This window comes from Nomascus leucogenys, chromosome 24 (genome assembly GCF_006542625.1).
Source record: "Nomascus leucogenys isolate Asia chromosome 24, Asia_NLE_v1, whole genome shotgun sequence".
NCBI classification, from domain to species: Eukaryota; Metazoa; Chordata; class Mammalia; order Primates; family Hylobatidae; genus Nomascus; species Nomascus leucogenys.
Window position 1 is genome coordinate 22684882 of NC_044404.1, and position 17003 is coordinate 22701884.

The following is a 17003-nucleotide window of genomic DNA, read 5'->3' on the forward strand; positions in this document are numbered from 1 at the left end:
CACCTCCCGGGTTCAAGTCATTCTCCTGCCTCAGTCTCCCGAGTAGCTAGGATTACAGGTGTGCACCACCACACCCAGCTAATTTTGTATTTTTAGTGGAGACGGGGTTTCACCATGTTGGACAGGCTGGTCTCAAACTCCTGACCTCGTGATCCGCCTGCCTTGGCCTCCCAAAGTGCTGGGATTACAGGCGTGAACCACCATGCCCGGACCAGCTAATTCTTATTTAAGAGACGGGGGTCTTGTTATGTTGCCCAGGCTGGTCTCAAAGTCCTGGCCTCAAGGGATCCCCCGCCACAGCCTTCCAAAATGCTGAGATTATAGACATGAGCCACTGTGCCTAGTCCTCTCAACAATATTCTGAAGGAAATTCCCTATTCTGGAAGAGGGGGCAGTCAAAGGTAACACTAGTCTAAGGATTAAAATAATCAGAGGCAGAGGCTGGGTATGGTGGTTCACGCCTGTAATCTCAGCACTTCGGGACGCCGAGGCGGGCAGATCACCCGAGGTCAAGAGTTCGAGACCAGCCTGGCCAACATGGTGAAACCCCGTCTCTACTAAATGATAATAATAATAATGATAATAATAATAATAATAATCATCATCATCATCATCAGAGACCTAAGTGAGGGACAGAGAGAGGGTGGGGGCTAGAGGTAGGAGACGGTACAACGAAAGTAGAGAAGGCTATGGGTGTGGGCGGGGGACATTCAAGATGAGCCTTGATGAGTGAGTGGCTTTGGATGATGGAGATGCTGGGGAAAGACACGCCAGGCAGGGAAAGCAAAGGCGTGGAGCTCAGGGGGAAGCAAGGCGGCCAGTGGGTGATGGGCTGGGCGGACCCTGGTTCCTGGATCATGGGCAGTTTGGGACCTGTGGATCCTGGCAAAGCTCTTGGGGAGTGGCCCCCACGGAGGTCTCAGGAAGGTGATGACTTTGTACAACTGTGTTCATTGCAGCATTATTCACAATGGCCAAATGTGGCAATAACCCAACTGTCCATCACTGGATGGATGGATAAATAAAACGTGGTCTGTCCATACAATGAAATATTAGTCAGCTTTATAAAGGAATGATATTCTGATCTATGCTATAATATGGATGAGCCCTGAGGGCGTTATCCTAAGTGAAATAAGCCAGTCACAAAAGGATGCATAATTTCACTTACACAAAGTACCGTCATGCGCAGTGGCTCACGCCTGTAATCCCAACACTTTGGGAGGCCAAGGCGGGCGGATCACTTGAGGTCAGGAGTTCGAGACCAGGCTGGCCAACATGGTGAAACCCCGTCTCTACCAAAAATATAAAAAATCAGCTGCGTGTGGTGGCTTGCACGGTAATCCCAGCTACTCCAGAGACTGAGGCAGGAGAATCGCTTGAACTCGGGAGGTGGAGGTTGCAGTGAGCCAAGATCGTGCCACTGCACACGGTCGAAGAAAAACAAAGTGCCTAGAATAGTCAAATTCACAGAGGCACAGAATGAGACGGTGGCTGTCAGGGTGGTTGGGGCTTATGGCTTAATGGGTATAGAGTTTCAGTATGAAATGATAACAATTCTGGAGATGGATGATGGTGATGGTCGCATAACAATTTTCTGGCACTGTGACAAAGACCATTGTCGCATAACAATGGTCGCATGAATGTTCTTCATGCCCCTGAAATGCACCCTTAAAATGGTTAAAATGGTCATAGTATGTATATTTTATCACAATAAAAAAAATAGTGGGGTCTCAAAGGGTCAGGCTAGGGGTTCGAGACATGGAAAGAGTGGGAGATACGGCCAGGCCAGAATAAGCAGGTGAGATCCAAGGTCTGAGGGCACAAATGCTAACCCCAACCAGCACAGTGAACATAGGCTCAGAGCCATACAGGCCCGGCTTCCGGTCCACGCTCAGCCAGCTCTTAACTGTGTGGTTTTAGGCCAGTCACTTGCCCTTTCTGAGCCTCAGTTTTCTCATGTGTGGAACAGTGATAACGCGAGTTATTTCTATTCTCTCACGGGGTTGTTGCAAAGGCCAAATGAGGTCATAAGAACAACTGTTTACTGAACTTTACTGCATGCCAGGCACTGAGTTAAAGCACCTCACACATACTAATCCACTCAGCCATTGCAATAATCCCATGAAGATGTACTTTTATTGTCCTATTTCACAGATGAGAAAACTAAGGCTTCAGGAAGGAAGATTCCACTGTGCACCCCAAGGCTACACAGTGGGAAGAAGAGGAGCTGGGACTCAGATCTGAATTGTGAGAGGAGCCTATGAGCACCGAGGAGGTGAGTCACTGCTGCCACCTCCTGCCTCCTCCTCTGAGAAGTCTCCCAAGATTTCTGCACTGGGCTGACTCTCGTCTTAACCACTGCTTGTTTCTGCGTGTCTCTGGGGCCCCATGGCCTGCTCAGTTCTGGAGTTATTTCTGGGTCTGCCTCTGCAGCAGCGTGCAAGCTCTCCAAAGGTACATCTGGATGTTTTTCATTTCAGATTCCTGGGTACCCAGCCCAATGGTACAGAACCGATGAAAGTGTGGACAATGGCGGAGCGCTCAGGCTGAGGACAGGACCCCGGACAGCTCCACCGGGACCCGCTAGGAATGGTGTTGCCAGAAGGGTTCTATGAGGATGTTGTCAGAGACAACGACAGCCCTGACAAGGTAAAGGGAGGAGGGGAGGGTGAGGAAGACGATGAGGACAACAGTGTTCATGTAATAATCATTCTCTGGTGGGTTCATCCTCTGCTGTATCCGTCAGGAGAAGCTCGGTTATGCTGCAGTAACAACTGTATCACACACACCACAAAGGCTTACTCTCCACTCCTGCAAAGCCTGTCATGGGTCTGGGTGTCTCTCCAGAGCAGTTGTCCCTCATGCAGAACCTCAGCAAGCCAGGCCACTTGAACCACCATGGCAATGCAAGGACTCCATGACCTCTGCAGCAAAGCAAGAGCACGGTGACAAAGACCAAGGTCACCCAGGTGAGGACAGTGGTATTCAGATTCAGAGCCACTTCTCTGAGCCCCATACCTATTTTTCCCTCTGCCATCCCCACAGTATTCCATGGAAGGGCTGCAGGTGTGCTGGAGACCCTCAAGGTGAGCCCCACCCCTACTCCTATTCTGACCTCCCAACCCCCCTAAACCTAAAGGCCCAAGCCCCTGCAGCTGGGCCATGTTCCCAGAGCCTGTCCCTGGAAGCAGCAGCGCTTCCCCTCTGACAGCCTTTCGCAGGAGCAGGAGGGGTTCATTTGCATACTACAGTCTCATTTGCATACTACTTAGGAAAAGCCTTCGCTTTTTCCCACCTGCAGCAAACTCCAGGCTGATTAGTCCTCCCCAGGTTGGAGAGTTAATTACTCTCCTTCGTAGACCGGGTGTTTATTTGTAATCAGCAGAGGGCTGGGAGAAGGGGGTGCAGACAGGGCAGTGGCAGCTGTCATTAGCCCAAATTCCTGAGCGGCTCCACGGGAAAAAAAAATGAGGGCGAGCTCCTGCATAACACGACCTGAGCTCAAATCCCAGCACAGGCCCTGCACACCATGTGACCCTGGCCATGCCCTGGGCTCCAAGGAAAGGAGAAGGGTTGATTAGAGCTGGGGTTAGGGGACCATTGGACAAAGGCCCACAGTGAGACGCCGCAGGGCAGACAGAGGCTCAGAGCCTCACAATGAAAACGGCAGCGCCCCATGGACCCAGGACTCTGGGAGAAGGCTGGGACAGGACCCCTTCCGGGACCATCCTAGGGCAGGGCTGGTGGGCTGGAGACTGGACCTCTCCTCTGTGTGACACAGGTGACTCAGCCCTCTGCATCCCCCATCAGTTCATTAAGAATGATGGCAGTAACCTCACCAGCCCCTGCACGGGGAATCTCAGGAACCAGGCAGGGGCCATGGAAAACATACATCTCTACTTAGATGTAAGAAATAGGCCTGAATTCCAAGATTGGAAATGGTCTCAGCCTCTGGGAAGATTTAGGGACCTGCCCTCCCTCCTACTCCCACCCAACAAACATGGCCTTCTGGCTTTGCCCCGTCCCTGAAGGCATTTCTCTCCCCTCCCCAATCCCCTGGGCTCTGCCTCTCCCTCTTTAAGTCATTTCTAAGCCCTCCAGTGCCTCTCCCCACTTGTCAGATATCATGTCCAAAGGTCCACGGCAGGCCCAGCTAACGTGCCAAGGTTGGAAAGACCCTTAGTCACTGTCAAAGCCCCAGAAAGGGGCTGGGCTGCCAGCCTCAGCTCACTCGGGGCACCTGTTTAAATACAGAGGCCCCCACCCCGAGCCTCTGAGGTTGTAGAGAGCATGCAGCTTGGCAGCGGTGTTCTTCCCCAGCTCCCCCAGGTAACTCTGCTCCAGGGACCCACGGCTTCGGTACAGCTCCCTCCTCTTTACAGCAGAGAGGCTGAAGCCCAGGTGGGTGATTTGTCCAAGGAATGGAACCCAAGTCCCCTACCTCCAGCCCACAGTGGCCTCTGCTGATAAAAAGTCTGGGGCAGTTAGAGACACCCCAGAAGGCAGCCTTCCATGGTCATGATGTGGGAGCCATGGTGGGGGAACTGGGCTGAGGTTCTGGCCAGCCCACCGGAGCAGTAATCTTGGCCCCAGGTGGATGGGGGAGGCTCACATCCCCTTGGGAGGCAGACAGGAACACCCTCGCACCCTCACCCCTCCCTAGATGGCTCTTGCCAGAGAGCCACAGGGAGCGGGGGTAACCGCCACTTATAGCCTGCGTCACCTACAGAGGTTGCCAGATAAAATGCAGGCGGAATCATTGTTTTAGCATAAGTATATCCCATGCATACTGTTGTTTATCTGAAATGCAAATTAAAATGTGCATCCTGAATTCTCATTTGTTAAATCTGGCAAACCTAGACCCATGCGCAAGTCATTGCACCTCTCTGAGCCTCAGTTTTTCATCTTTGGAAATGAACCAAAATACCACCCTGTAAGGATCTCATGTCAATTACGTGAGATGATGTTAAATGCCTGGCATGAGGGAGGTAAATGTGTGAAGCTGGCAGATCTCGCCCTCAGAGTCCCCATACTCAACACGTTCATCTCCTCTGTACTCCTCCCCACCCCTTTCAGGATTGCTGTTTCAGACCCCAATCTGCAGGACGGATGCCAATGACACACTCTCAGGAAGGTAACCCAATGTGGTAGAAATAACTATTCCAGGCCAGGCGCGGTGGCTCACGCCTGTAATCCCAGTTCTTTGGGAGGCCAAGGCGGGCAGATCACGAGATCAAGAGATGGAGACCATCCTGGCCAACATGGTGAAACCCTGTCCCTACTAAAAAAAAAAACCCAAAAATTAGCCAGGCATGGTGGCGTGCACCTGTAGTCCCAGCTACTCGGGAGGCTGAGGTAGAAGAATTGCTTAAACCTGGGAGGCAGAGGTTGCAATGAGCCGAGATCGTGCCACTGAACTCCAGTCTGGCGACAGAGCAAGACTTCATCTAAAAAAAAAAAAAAAAAAAAAAATAGCCAGGTGTTGTGGTGTGAGCCTGTAATCCCAGCTGCTTGGGAGGCTGAGGCACCAGAATCACTTGATCCCAGAAGGCGGAGGTTGCAGTGAGCCGAGACCACGCCACTGCACTCCAGCCTGGGCCACAGAGAGAGACTCCGTGCCAAAAAAAGAAAGAAAGAACTATTCAATTTACAGGCTGTGTGACCTTGTATAAGTCACTTACCCTCTCTGAACCTCAGTTACCTCATCCGTAAAAGGGGCTGTCACCATGCCACCTCCCCTGGGATTCTGATGATGAAGTGAGGTCGTGTATTAAACACCCAGTAGGAAGTCCAGCATTCAGTAGGGCTCACAAGGAAAAGCCTGTTAGCATCTTGCAAATACGCCGCGGGGCAGCATCAACCTCAAAACACCCCAGAGAGGACAAGGCTTACCCTGTGGAAAGAATGGCTACAGGAGGAATTTCAGGTCCTGTGACGGGCAGATGAGGGAGATCATTTGCACTCCAGGCTCTCCCTGGCCACTCTCTTGCGACCCTCGTGCCTACGTGAGCTCCTTGGAAGCTTGCGTCTCCCAGCAACCTGGACGTCAGGCCCAGCCCTCTCAAGGTGGAGGTAATACCTCCTTGTTGGCTCCCACAGCCCGATCTGTTTGTTTTCCAAACTCTCTCTTAGTCCTCTTAATCTTTTTACATCTTACCTGCCTGGTGGCTTCCGGCTATATTTGCCTGTGGGGAATGTCTCCAGAGCAGCTCCTCCCAGTTCCCCTCCAGGCTGGGCTGCCTCCCTCACGGGCATTCAGGGTGCTGGCTTCCAGCTGGGGGGCTTTATTTCTTCCTATTTTTCTTCACTCTGCCCCCCAATACATCTTTTTTGTCTTTTTTTTTTTTTTTTCCAAATTTTCTTTCATGCACCAGCCCTCTGAGTGCCAGGTGAGAGTAGGAGGAGGTAAAACATTGTGTTAAGCGCCTACTGTGTGCCAGAGACCAGCCACACTGCTGCCTGGAAGCCTCGCATAGTTTGAGGTCATCATTCCCAGTTTATAGGTGAGGTGCTAGAGCCCCAGACACAGGAGGTTACTTGTGCAAGATCACACAGCCAAAGAGAGACAGACACTGAATTTGAACACACGCTGCCTCCATCTCCACAACAAACGATCTGTTGTTTACAATCCCCTCTGCGTTTCATAAAATAATCCCAAGAAGTGCTTTTATCTGCCAAGAAAAGAATAAAGAGTGTGCACAGACAACGTATGGCAGTTCTCTCACACAACAGCTCCCTACCCAATTCCAAATGCCTCCCCCAACCACTTGCTAACAAAACCCTGATTTTATTGGGTGGTGGGGACAGAGAATGGAAGGATAGACCCCAAAAGGCCCAGAAGGAGGGTTTTGCAAGAAAGGCAAGACTAAGACAATCTCCATAATAAAGAACAGAGAGCAAGAGAGTCGGGGAGAAGGAGGAACAGTGGCTCTGGGCAGAGGGGCCGGGGGATTTTTTTTTGGTGGAGACAGGAAGTTGAAGACAGAGGTCTGGAGGAGTGGATGGAAGAGAGCAAAGAGCACTGGTGTCAACTCTATGCATCTTTCCTGGTGTTCAGAGGTAGAGCAGAGGATTGAGTGTATCTGTTCACAGGGCTGGGTGGGGCAGAGGACTTGCACGAGAATGTTCTTAGCAGCTTTATTCAACATAGCCCAAACTCTGTACCAATACAAGGGGTAAACAAAGTGTGATACTGCGTATGCATGCAATGGAGTAGCACTCAGCAATACCACGCGAACTGACACACGGTAACACAGATGCATCTCACCGGCATGCTCATCAAAAGAAGCCAGACACAAAAGAGCACAGGCTGCATGATTCCATTGACATGAAGTTCAAGAACAGGCAGAAGGCACCAATGGTGAGGGAGAGCAGAACACTGGTTACTTTGCGGGTGAAGGGGAACACTGCTGACTCAGAGGGGCACGGCTGCCTTGCTGGGGAGATGGATACTCCGCACTCTGATCCGAGTGGTGGTAGAGGGCCTGTGCGTGCAGGTGTAAGCCACTGAGCAGTGTGCTTGAGATGTGCGCATTTTACTGTGTGCAAATTATGCCTCAATTTTTTTAAAAGAGATATACAAGCCCCTCAGAGTCACATTATATACACACTTGACTGTCTCCACTTTGCCTAATAGGACTCAGAGAGAGAAACAGCTAGAAATCGCAATTTAAGTAAGGCAGGGGATACTGTCTTTTTTTTTTTTTTTTTTTTTTTTTTTTTGAGACAGAGTTTCACTCTTGTCGCCCAGGCTGGAGTGCAATGGCACGATCTTGGCTCACTGCAACCTCCACCTCCTGGGTTCAAGCAATTGTCCTGCCTCAGCCTCCCGAGTAGCAGGGATTACAGGCATGTGCCACCACTCCCAGCTACTTTTATACTTTCAGTAGAGACAGAGTTTATCCATGTTGGTCAGGCTGTCTCAAACTCCCAGCCTCAGCTGATCCACCCTCCTCGACCTCCCAAAGTGCTGGGATTACAGGCGTGAGCCACCGCTCCCGGCCAGGGGATATTGTCTTCTAAGAGCCTATTTCTGGAGGGACCGTGGCTGGGAGAGGTCTGCTGTCCCCAAGTCTACCTCAGCTCCTGTGAACCCCTCATGATCTAAACACCTCACCTCCAAGGGTGGCTCCAGTCTCCAAAGATTAAATTCCTTTGTGTGTGAGTGGTGGGGCAGTTGGTTAACCTTCACCAACTGGTACTCAACTGAAGAACAAGAAATCTGTTCTACTATTGGAGCGAAAACTGACGGCAAAAGACTATTGTGAAACGGTAATACAGTCTTTCACGTGGCGCTGTTCGAAGAATTTTTCCACCATTTACAATGGTGATACACACCATTTACAATGTTTGCCTCGTATGCCGATTTTGCAACCCAACCCTTGAATGGGATGTGACTCCGCCATAAAGAATTCGAGTCGTTTAAAAATTATTTTTTGGTTATTTATTTGACCCTTGATCCCACTCTGAACCTCATAGACTGAACCTCATGGATCATAACTATGATGGCTAGGAATTTCCTCTCTTCCCCACATCTCATGCCTCCCGTCTAGGAGTCTGGGCTCTGGAGAAATGGAAGAATATGCCCTTCCTCTCCGCCTGAAGGTGTCCCTGTTGTGACACGCACAGGGCCATTGCTGACCCTTTTATTTCTCACACTAATGATATGTGCATTAGTATCGATGTCTTTTATTTCTTGGGAAGTGTTTATACTCTTGTAACAGCCTGATAAGTAAAATCATCCAACACTTGGAAATAAGGCAAATAGATAACCGGTGTCCTTTCAAAGTCAAATGAGAGCTGTATCTAACAAGCCCTCCTAAGGGTCATCTGACACTCTAGGGGGATGTCACTTGGCTTGACTTATTATTTACTATTGATTAGAGCCCAGATTCGGTAAAGATAGCTGTTAACTGGTAGAAAACTGATAAGTTGCAAATTATTTTTGTCTAGTAGAGATGCAAATGATTTATTTTCAATAGAGAAGATAGCCCCGACATGATGATTTTATTGCCCTATAGAACATTAATCAGTTTTGTATCTAACTTAGCAATCTTATGAATATTCCAGAATTCTTGTTGTTTTAACTGACTCTCTCTCTCCGTATATAGGTATACATATTTTTTTTTCCATATCCATTGAACTAGCTTTGTCACCCAGCTGGTTCCTCCATTAACAACCTACAAGAAGACACTGACGCATTCCCACACTGTATTTCTATAGGAACTATAATTCAATATTTTGAAAACCAGACTTTGAGAAGCTTTTCATAGTATCTGATTTTTCCTCTTGCCAACTCTTGCCCCTGTCTGTGTGACCCTGGGCAAGTCTTTTTTTGTCTCTGGTCCTTTGTGTCTTCAGAGTAAAATAAGGCACGTGGGGCTGGTGTTTCTGGCTCGGGCGTGTCATGTTTCTAACTCCTCTGGCCGGCAAGCGGGCTGACGTGATGCAGTCAAAGAAGATGGATACTGGGCCGGGCGCAGTGGCTCACACCTGTAATCCTAGCACTTTGGGAGGCCTAGATGGGCAGATCACCTGAGGTCAGGAGTTTGAGACCAGCCTGGGCAACATGGCAAAACTCCGTCTCTACTAAAAATACTAAAATTAGCTGGGCGTGGTGGTGCACACACGCCTGTAATCCCAGCTACTTGGAAGGCTGAGGCTGGAGAATCTCTTGAACCCAGGAGGCAGAGGTTGCAGTGAGCCAAGATCGAGCCACTGCACTCCAGCCTGGGCAACAAAGTGAGACTCTGTCTCAAAAAAAAAAAGGAGAAGGAGAAGAAGACAAAGAAGATGGATACTGGGCCGGGCGCGGTGGCTCGCACCTGTAATCCCAGCACTTTGGCAGGCCGAGATGGGCAGATCACCTGAGGTCAGGAGTTCAAGACCAGCCTGGGCAATATGACAAAATCCCGTCTCTACTAAAAATACAAAAATTAGCCGGGCGTGGTGGTGCACGCATGCCTGTAATCCCAGCTACTCGGAAGGCTGAGGCAGGAGAATCTCTTGAACCCGTGAGGCAGAGGTTGCAGTGAGCCGAGATCGAGCCACTACACTCCAGCCTGGGCAACAAAGTGAGACTCTGTCTCAAAGAAAGAAGAAGGAGGAGGAGGAGGAGGAGAAGGAGACTAGAAGGGATGTTAGAGACCATTTGGGGCAGCCTTCCCACCTCCCACCCACTCCCACATCTTGGTAGATGGAGAAAGTGGGGTTCAGAAGGATGAGATAACTTGCCCAGGGTCACACTGTGAGTTAGGTATGGGCCGAGCAGGTGAGATTTCCAGCTCTACGAACTTTCTGAATCCAGGGAGCATGGGAGGCACTGTCAGGGGGAGCTCTGGGCCCCCACCCTTCAACCCAGTATCCCCATTTTTATCTGTTTGACACACATCAGATGCCACACAAGATTGCAAATGAAAAAGAAGTCCCCAAAGCTCAAAAACCCTGGCTCTAGACCATCCTTCATCTGCCCACTCACAACAGCCTTCCCTTATCTCCTCTCTCCTCCTCCTCTTTTCCTTCTCCTGCCTCTGGCAAAATTTTCAGAAAACAAAAAAACAAACAAACAAACAAACAAAAACATGCTCATGAGAAGAAGCAGACAGATGTGGTCAGCCCAGGCCTGAACACATTGGTCTCCAGTCTGGGAGAGACAGAGCCTCTCTATCTAAAGAAAAGCATTCTCAGGGTCCAAGCTGACAATGATGCAGTGTGCTGTGCTGACAGGTAATGAGCACCCCATCAGTTAAGGTGAGTAAGGCTAGATGATCTGTTTAAACACTAGCAGCAATTGTCTGTAGATGGTAGAATTCACAGGCTTTTGTTGCTGGGTTTTGTTTTTTCGTTTTTTTTTTTTTTGAGATGGTGTTACGGGATCTTTGGGGTGTCATTTTCTGGCCGGAAACCTCTGTGGCTGGTGGCACCTTTGCCCAAGTTTTGCTCGGGCCTACTGGGCTCATTTCACTCATTCCTCCTGGCAGGCTACACTCAGCTCACCTTACCAGCCTGGGTTCCACATCTGCCCAGGGCAAGTCAGGCATGGAACAGTGAGGGGTGTGTGAGTGAGCGTGGGGTCTGGACACTGCACACAGTCAGACATGCCGGCTGCTGCAGCGGGGTGAGCAGCTCCAGGTGCCAGCATGGGTGCCAGCTCTCTGAGAGGCTGCTGCGGCTAGACCAAGTACACCACAAGCAGCTTCCACAGCTGGCACCGGGGAACACGGTGGCACCCGGAAGCTTCGAGATGCCAGGAACCACAGGGCCCCGAAAAGGGAGTCACAGCCCCAGCTTGGGGAGCTCCCAGGTCTGGGTTCCCTGGAGGGCCGCAGCTCTTCTCTCTTTCTCTTCACCTGCACCGTGGCAAGCAAGGGGCATGTTTCAGCCTTCTTTGTGTTACAGCTCTTTCAGCCCCACCATTTGATGGGTCCCAAGTTCTTATCCTGCAACCAGGAAGAATGAGGTATGCAGATAAGTGGGGAGTGAGCAAGACAAAGAGGAGCTTTATTGAGCGATAGAACAGCTCAGCCTCCTGCAGAGCCTCCCTCAGGGGGCAGCTCCTTTCTACAGCCAGGGTGTCCTGATGAGTGTTCAGCTCCTAGCAGAGAGGAGACCCTGGAATGGGAAGCTCCTCTCTGCAGGCAGGTCATCCTGTCGACTTCCCAGCTTTCAGAAGAGGGAAGACCCTGGAGTGGGAAGCTCCTTTCTGCAGGCAGGTCATCCTGTCGACTTCCCAGCTTTCAGAAGAGGGAAGACCCTGGAGTGGGAAGCTCCTTTCTGCAGGCAGATTTTTCTGCCATCTCTGCAGCTCTCATCAGACAGGAGGCCCTGGAGCAGGTAGCTCCTCTCGGCAGCTGGTCATCCCAATGTCTGCCCAGCTCTGGCTGAGCCTGAAGCTTTCATGGGCCTCAGAGGGGAGGAAGTGCATACTGATTGGTCCATGGGTGGCCATAGGCAAGCCCAGAAAATATACGATAAGTTCCCACTCTGGTCTGTGGGACTGGCAGCCTGGTCCCCCAGCCTTCAGGCCCTCTCTGGCTTGAAGGTAGGGCCTTACCAGGGACCCATCCCCTTCCACCCAGGAGCCTGTCTCCTGCTGCTGTTCATGGTGCCAGGCTGTTCATGCCAAGGGGTGTCTGCAGGCCAGTGCCAAGCTGCCTTCAGTTTCCCCTTGGCTTTCCTTCCATGCTAGTCAGTGCCTAAAGTCGGGAGGGGGCCAAGGCAGCAGGGGGCTAGCGTGTCAGCACTGCCCCAAGCATGCACACACCCAGCCAGGCTGCGACAGCACCCAGGCTCAGCGCCAACTTTGCTCTAAGATCAGAGTGGGCGCCAAGAGCAGGGAGAAGCCAGGCAGCGGGAGCAGACAAGGGTGGGGTGGGGGGCCTTCCCAGGCCCCCAAGAGTGCAGGGATGCCTGGGTCCACAGCTGCAGTTTAGGCAGCTGCAGCTGCATGGGGGATGGCGGGCCCCCCCCCCCCCCGGCTCCATGGAACAGGAGGCCTGGGTCTTCAGCTGTGGTTTGGCAGCTGTAGTGGTGTCCAGGAGGGCGGGGTTCCCACTGTCCACAGCTCCCACTGGCTACATGGAGCATGCAGCCCTGGCCGTGCCTCCCTGCTGCAGCCGGTGTGATGACAGCTGCCATTCCAGATGACCTGCCATTGCCATTTCTTTTTTTTTTTTTTTTGAGATGGGGTCTTGCTCTGTCTCCCAGGCAGGAGTGCAGTGATAAGATCAAAGCTCACTGCAGCCTCAACCTCCTGGGCTCAAGCAATCCTCCCAGCTCGGCCTCCCAAATAGCTGGGACTACACAGGTGCATGCTACCACACCTGGCTATTTTTTAAATTTTTAGTAGAGATGGAGTTTCACCATGTTGGCCAGGCTGCTCTCGAACTCCTGACCTCAAGTGATCCACCTGCCTTGACCTCCCAAAATGCTGGGATTACAGGTGTGAGCCAAAGCACCTAGACTTGTTGTTTTTTTAAATGTTGGCAAAAGCTAGTGACTAAGTGTTCACCATGTGCCAAGTGTTTTGTATGTGTAGGTCATTAAAATGTTATAATAATGAGATGATGTAGAACCCCATTCCCAATGTACAGATAAAACTGAGGGCCCAAGAGGTCAAGTAATTTCCCAAAGACATGCAACTAGGAGGCAGCAAGTCTAGAAACGGATTGCTGTGCTTCCTTCTCACCAATGCACTGTTCTTTCTTCTTTGTATGTTCCAAGCTTTTGGCAATGAATTGCATGTCACTTTCATAATCATGAAAAGTCCTACAAGGGGCAGATTTTTTTAAAGATTCCTTCTGCTCTGGTGTTCTGTGCTTCTCTGGTTCTCAAAGCCTCACCCTGCACGGCCTCCACCCCACATCCTCACAGGCACTGGCCTCATTGCCCCCACCCCCACACCAGCTGTTGCTGGGGCAGGACGCCCAATGTCCCAGTCTTGCTGAAGTCTGCTTGAAATGTCCCTGGTGAGCTTCTGGCCCCTGGGGAAGTTCAGGGGGCAGGTCTGGAGAAGGGGAAGTAGGAAGGGATGTGAAACTTGGCCACAGCCTGGCGCCACTCCTGTTGGGCAGCCCACAGGGTCCCTGGGCGGAGGGCAGGAGCATCCATTTGGAGTTGACAACGGGAGGCAGGTGAGGCCAGAGTCCCAGAGGGAGGGGGCTGCAGAGTTCTGGGACCAAGGGGAGCTGGCCCAGGAGGCTGGGCAGCTGAGGAAGGGAGGGGGGGGGAAATAACTGTGGCCGATTCTAGGACAGGGATGGGGGTGCAGCACTGATCCGGGACCCAGAATGGGTGAGTGGAGGGACCTTAACTCCTTGAGCCAGGGCTTGGGGGAGGGTGACAGGCCATGAGTTAGACCCAACAACTGAAGGGTGAGACCAGGGTTCCTGGGTCCTGGTCCCCCAACACATAAGAAACCAGGAAAAGCCTGGGGTGTTAGAGCGGGCAGTGGGACCCAGCAGAGGGTACTGTGGGGGCAGCCAGCCACCCATGCTCAGGTGGGTGCTGAAAGGCGCTGAGCATGTGGAAGAGTGAGCAGGTGTTGCTTTGGGCATTTGTAAATTCCTGTGTGTATGCAGAGCTCCACCATCTGGGTGAGCCAGTGTTAATTAAATAAGGAGCAGGCGCTCAATACATATTTGTTCAATGAAATCGATTACCTGTGGGAGTGTATGAATGTGTGTGTCTGTGCAAGTGAGGGACAGAGTCTATTTGGGTATCAGTTGTGTGTCTAGGGGAGTATAGTGGATTTCTGAGATTGCCTACTGTGTTTTGCAGGTGCGTGGATGAGAGGCTGCGTTTGTGTGAGTGTGTGATGATGTGGGTGTGCTTGGCTGCATGTGTGGGTGTGTGTGAGTTTGTGGTTCTGTGTATATGCGTGGGGTCCCTGGGGCTGGATTGAGAGTGGACATTGAGAGCCCCGGAGGGTGCAGGTGCTCTGGGGAGGACTGTGCATATATCATTGTGTGCATGGGACTCAAGGGTGTGAGCTGGGTGTGAGTGTGATGTCCAACCTGCCCAGGCCCTCCCGTGTCTCCACAGAGGCATCATGGAGGGCCCCCGGGGATGGCTGGCGGTCTGTGTGCTGGCCATATCGCTGGCCTCTGTGGTGACCGAGGACTTGTGCCGAGCACCAGACGGGAAGAAAGGGGAGGCAGGAAGACCCGGCAGACCGGGGCGGCCAGGCCTCAAGGGGGAGCAAGGGGAGCCGGGTAAGCACCCTCCCTCGGGGCCCAGCCCCTCGGATCTTGGCCTGGCTTGGCCTCCAGGGCGAAGGCTTGGGGTGGCACTGAGAACCAGGAGTCCGTCTGCCCCCAATGCCCCATGAATCCTCTCCAGTTTGTACTTGGCCCCAGGGTCCAAGGGAGGCCTAGCCTTCTCCCCAGGCCGTGTCCTCAGGCCTCTCCACTCCCCGTTTATTGCCTGGGTCCTCTTTCTTTGGCTTCACCTTCCCCCTCTGGAGAATGACTTGCTTTGAGCAGTGAAAGTGAAAGTTCTGGCAGCAATGCTGAGTCCTTGTTCATGGTTCTCTTGCCAGAAAAATGAGGACTCAGAGTTTAGACTCAGGAGCCACTGCCTTGCTGTGTGACCTCAAGCAAGTTATTGGCCCTCTCTGAGCCTAAGTGGCCTTATCTGTAAAATGGAAAAATAACACTGCCTGGCACATAGAGAGGGATCAAATAACTGCATCTGTCCCTTCACTTCCTTCCAGCATCCCCAACACTGTCCCTGCTTCCGCCTCCCCAGCCCCTTTAGGCTTCAGAGACTCACATTCTAGAAGAAAGGCCAGGGGTGATGGAAAAGGGAGGAGGTCCCGACCAAAGCGGAAAGGGAGTCTCATGGAATCCCCCTGGGCCTCCTAGTCCAAAGCAGACCGGAAGGATCGCATAGATATTTGCAATAATTTGCATGTGGGCATCCCACATGTGGTCCCTGAACCTGAAGCCAAGTCAAGGTCAGTGCCCCAGAGGGGTAGGGAGTCCTCAGCCTTGGGCAGGAACACAGCAGAGCAGCCAGAGTTCCATGCATTTCCCAGAACCTGACACTTTCCCAAGTGCCTGTTCACACTTCTCTCCACTTTACAGATGAAGTGGAGGCTCAGAGAGGTTGAGACACTTGCCCAAAGTCACACAGCCAGTCAGAATCAATGTCCTGAAGGCCCAGGTGGTTCATTGCCCTTTATCCCATAGACTCAGGGGCTCCAGCTCTCTCCCTGAGGACCAGTAGGCATCGGACTCTCACTCCCAATCTGGCATTTCTCCCCACAGGGGCCCCTGGCATCCGGACAGGCATCCGAGGCCTTAAAGGAGACCAGGGGGAACCCGGGACCTCTGGAAACCCCGGCAAGGTGGGCTACCCGGGGCCCAGTGGCCCCCTCGGGGCCCGTGGCATCCCGGGAATTAAAGGCACCAAGGGCAACCCAGGAAACGTCAAGGACCAGCTGCGGCCGGCCTTCTCGGCCATTCGGCGAAACCCCCCAATGGGGGGCAACGTGGTCATCTTTGACACAGTCATCACCAACCAGGAGGAGCCGTACAAGAACCACTCGGGCCGATTCGTCTGCTCTGTACCCGGTTACTACTACTTCACCTTCCAGGTGGTGTCCCAGCGGGAAATCTGCCTGTCCATCATCTCCTCCTCAAGGGGCCAGGTCCGACGCTCCCTGGGCTTCTGTGACACCAGCAACAACGGGCTCTTCCAGGTGGTGTCAGGGGGCATGGTGCTTCAGCTGCAGCAGGGTGACCAGGTCTGGGTGGAAAAAGACCCCAAAAAGGGTCACATTTACCAGGGCTCTGAGGCTGACAGCGTCTTCAGCGGCTTCCTCATCTTCCCGTCTGCCTGAGCCAGGGAAGGACCCCCTCTCCCACCCACTTCTCTGGCTTCCATGCTCTGCTCTGTAAAATGGGGGCGCTGTTGCTTCAGCTGCTGAAGGGAGGGGGCTGGCTCCCAGAGCCCCAGGACTGGCTGCCCCGTGACACATGCTGTAAGAAGCTCGTTTCTTAGACCTCTTCCTGGAATAAACATCTGTGTCTGTGTCTGCTGAACATGAGCTTCAGTTGCTACTCGGGGCATTGAGAGGGAGGCCTAAGAATGGTAACAATCCAGTGCTTCAGAGTCAGGTCCGTCCTTGGTATTTTTTTTTTTTTAAGATAGAGTTTCGCTCTTGTCACCCAGGCTGGAGTGCAATGGCTTGATCTTCGGTCACTGCAACCTCCGCCTCCCAGGTTCAAGCAACTCTCCCGCCTCAGTCTCCCAAGTAGCTGGGATTACAGGCACCTGCCACCATGCCGGGTGAATTTTTTGTATTTTTAGTAGAGAAGGGGTTTCACCATGTTGCCCAGGCTGGTCTCGAACTCCTGACCTCAAGTGATCCTCCAGCCTCAGCCTCCCAAAGTGCTGAGATTAGAGGCGTGTGCCACCACGCCCGGCCCATTCTTAGTATGTCACATGATGTGTTTAGCAGGTCCTAGCAGCCTCATCTACCCAGGTTCGAATCCTGATGC

General features: G+C 52.2%; 1 protein-coding gene across 1 annotated transcript; it reads left to right on the top strand.

Moving 5' to 3' along the window:
* The first annotated feature begins 13434 nt into the window (after positions 1–13434).
* Positions 13435–16544, top strand: C1QA (complement C1q A chain). Its single transcript, XM_003271579.3, has 3 exons — positions 13435–13631; positions 14542–14711; positions 15768–16544. Exons 2-3 carry the CDS (start codon positions 14549–14551, stop codon positions 16340–16342), a joined length of 738 nt encoding a protein of 245 aa, XP_003271627.1. The 5' UTR covers positions 13435–13631; positions 14542–14548; the 3' UTR covers positions 16343–16544.
* The last annotated feature ends 459 nt before the right edge of the window (positions 16545–17003 follow it).

Excerpts from the sequence above, each read along its gene's own strand:
- C1QA (XM_003271579.3), top strand. The coding sequence starts at position 14,549 with ATGGAGGGCCCCCGGGGATGGCTGGCGGTCTGTGTGCTGGCCATATCG. Across the intron at positions 14,712-15,767 it reads GGGGGAGCAAGGGGAGCCGG|GGGCCCCTGGCATCCGGACA; the intron begins GTAAGCACCCTC and ends TTCTCCCCACAG.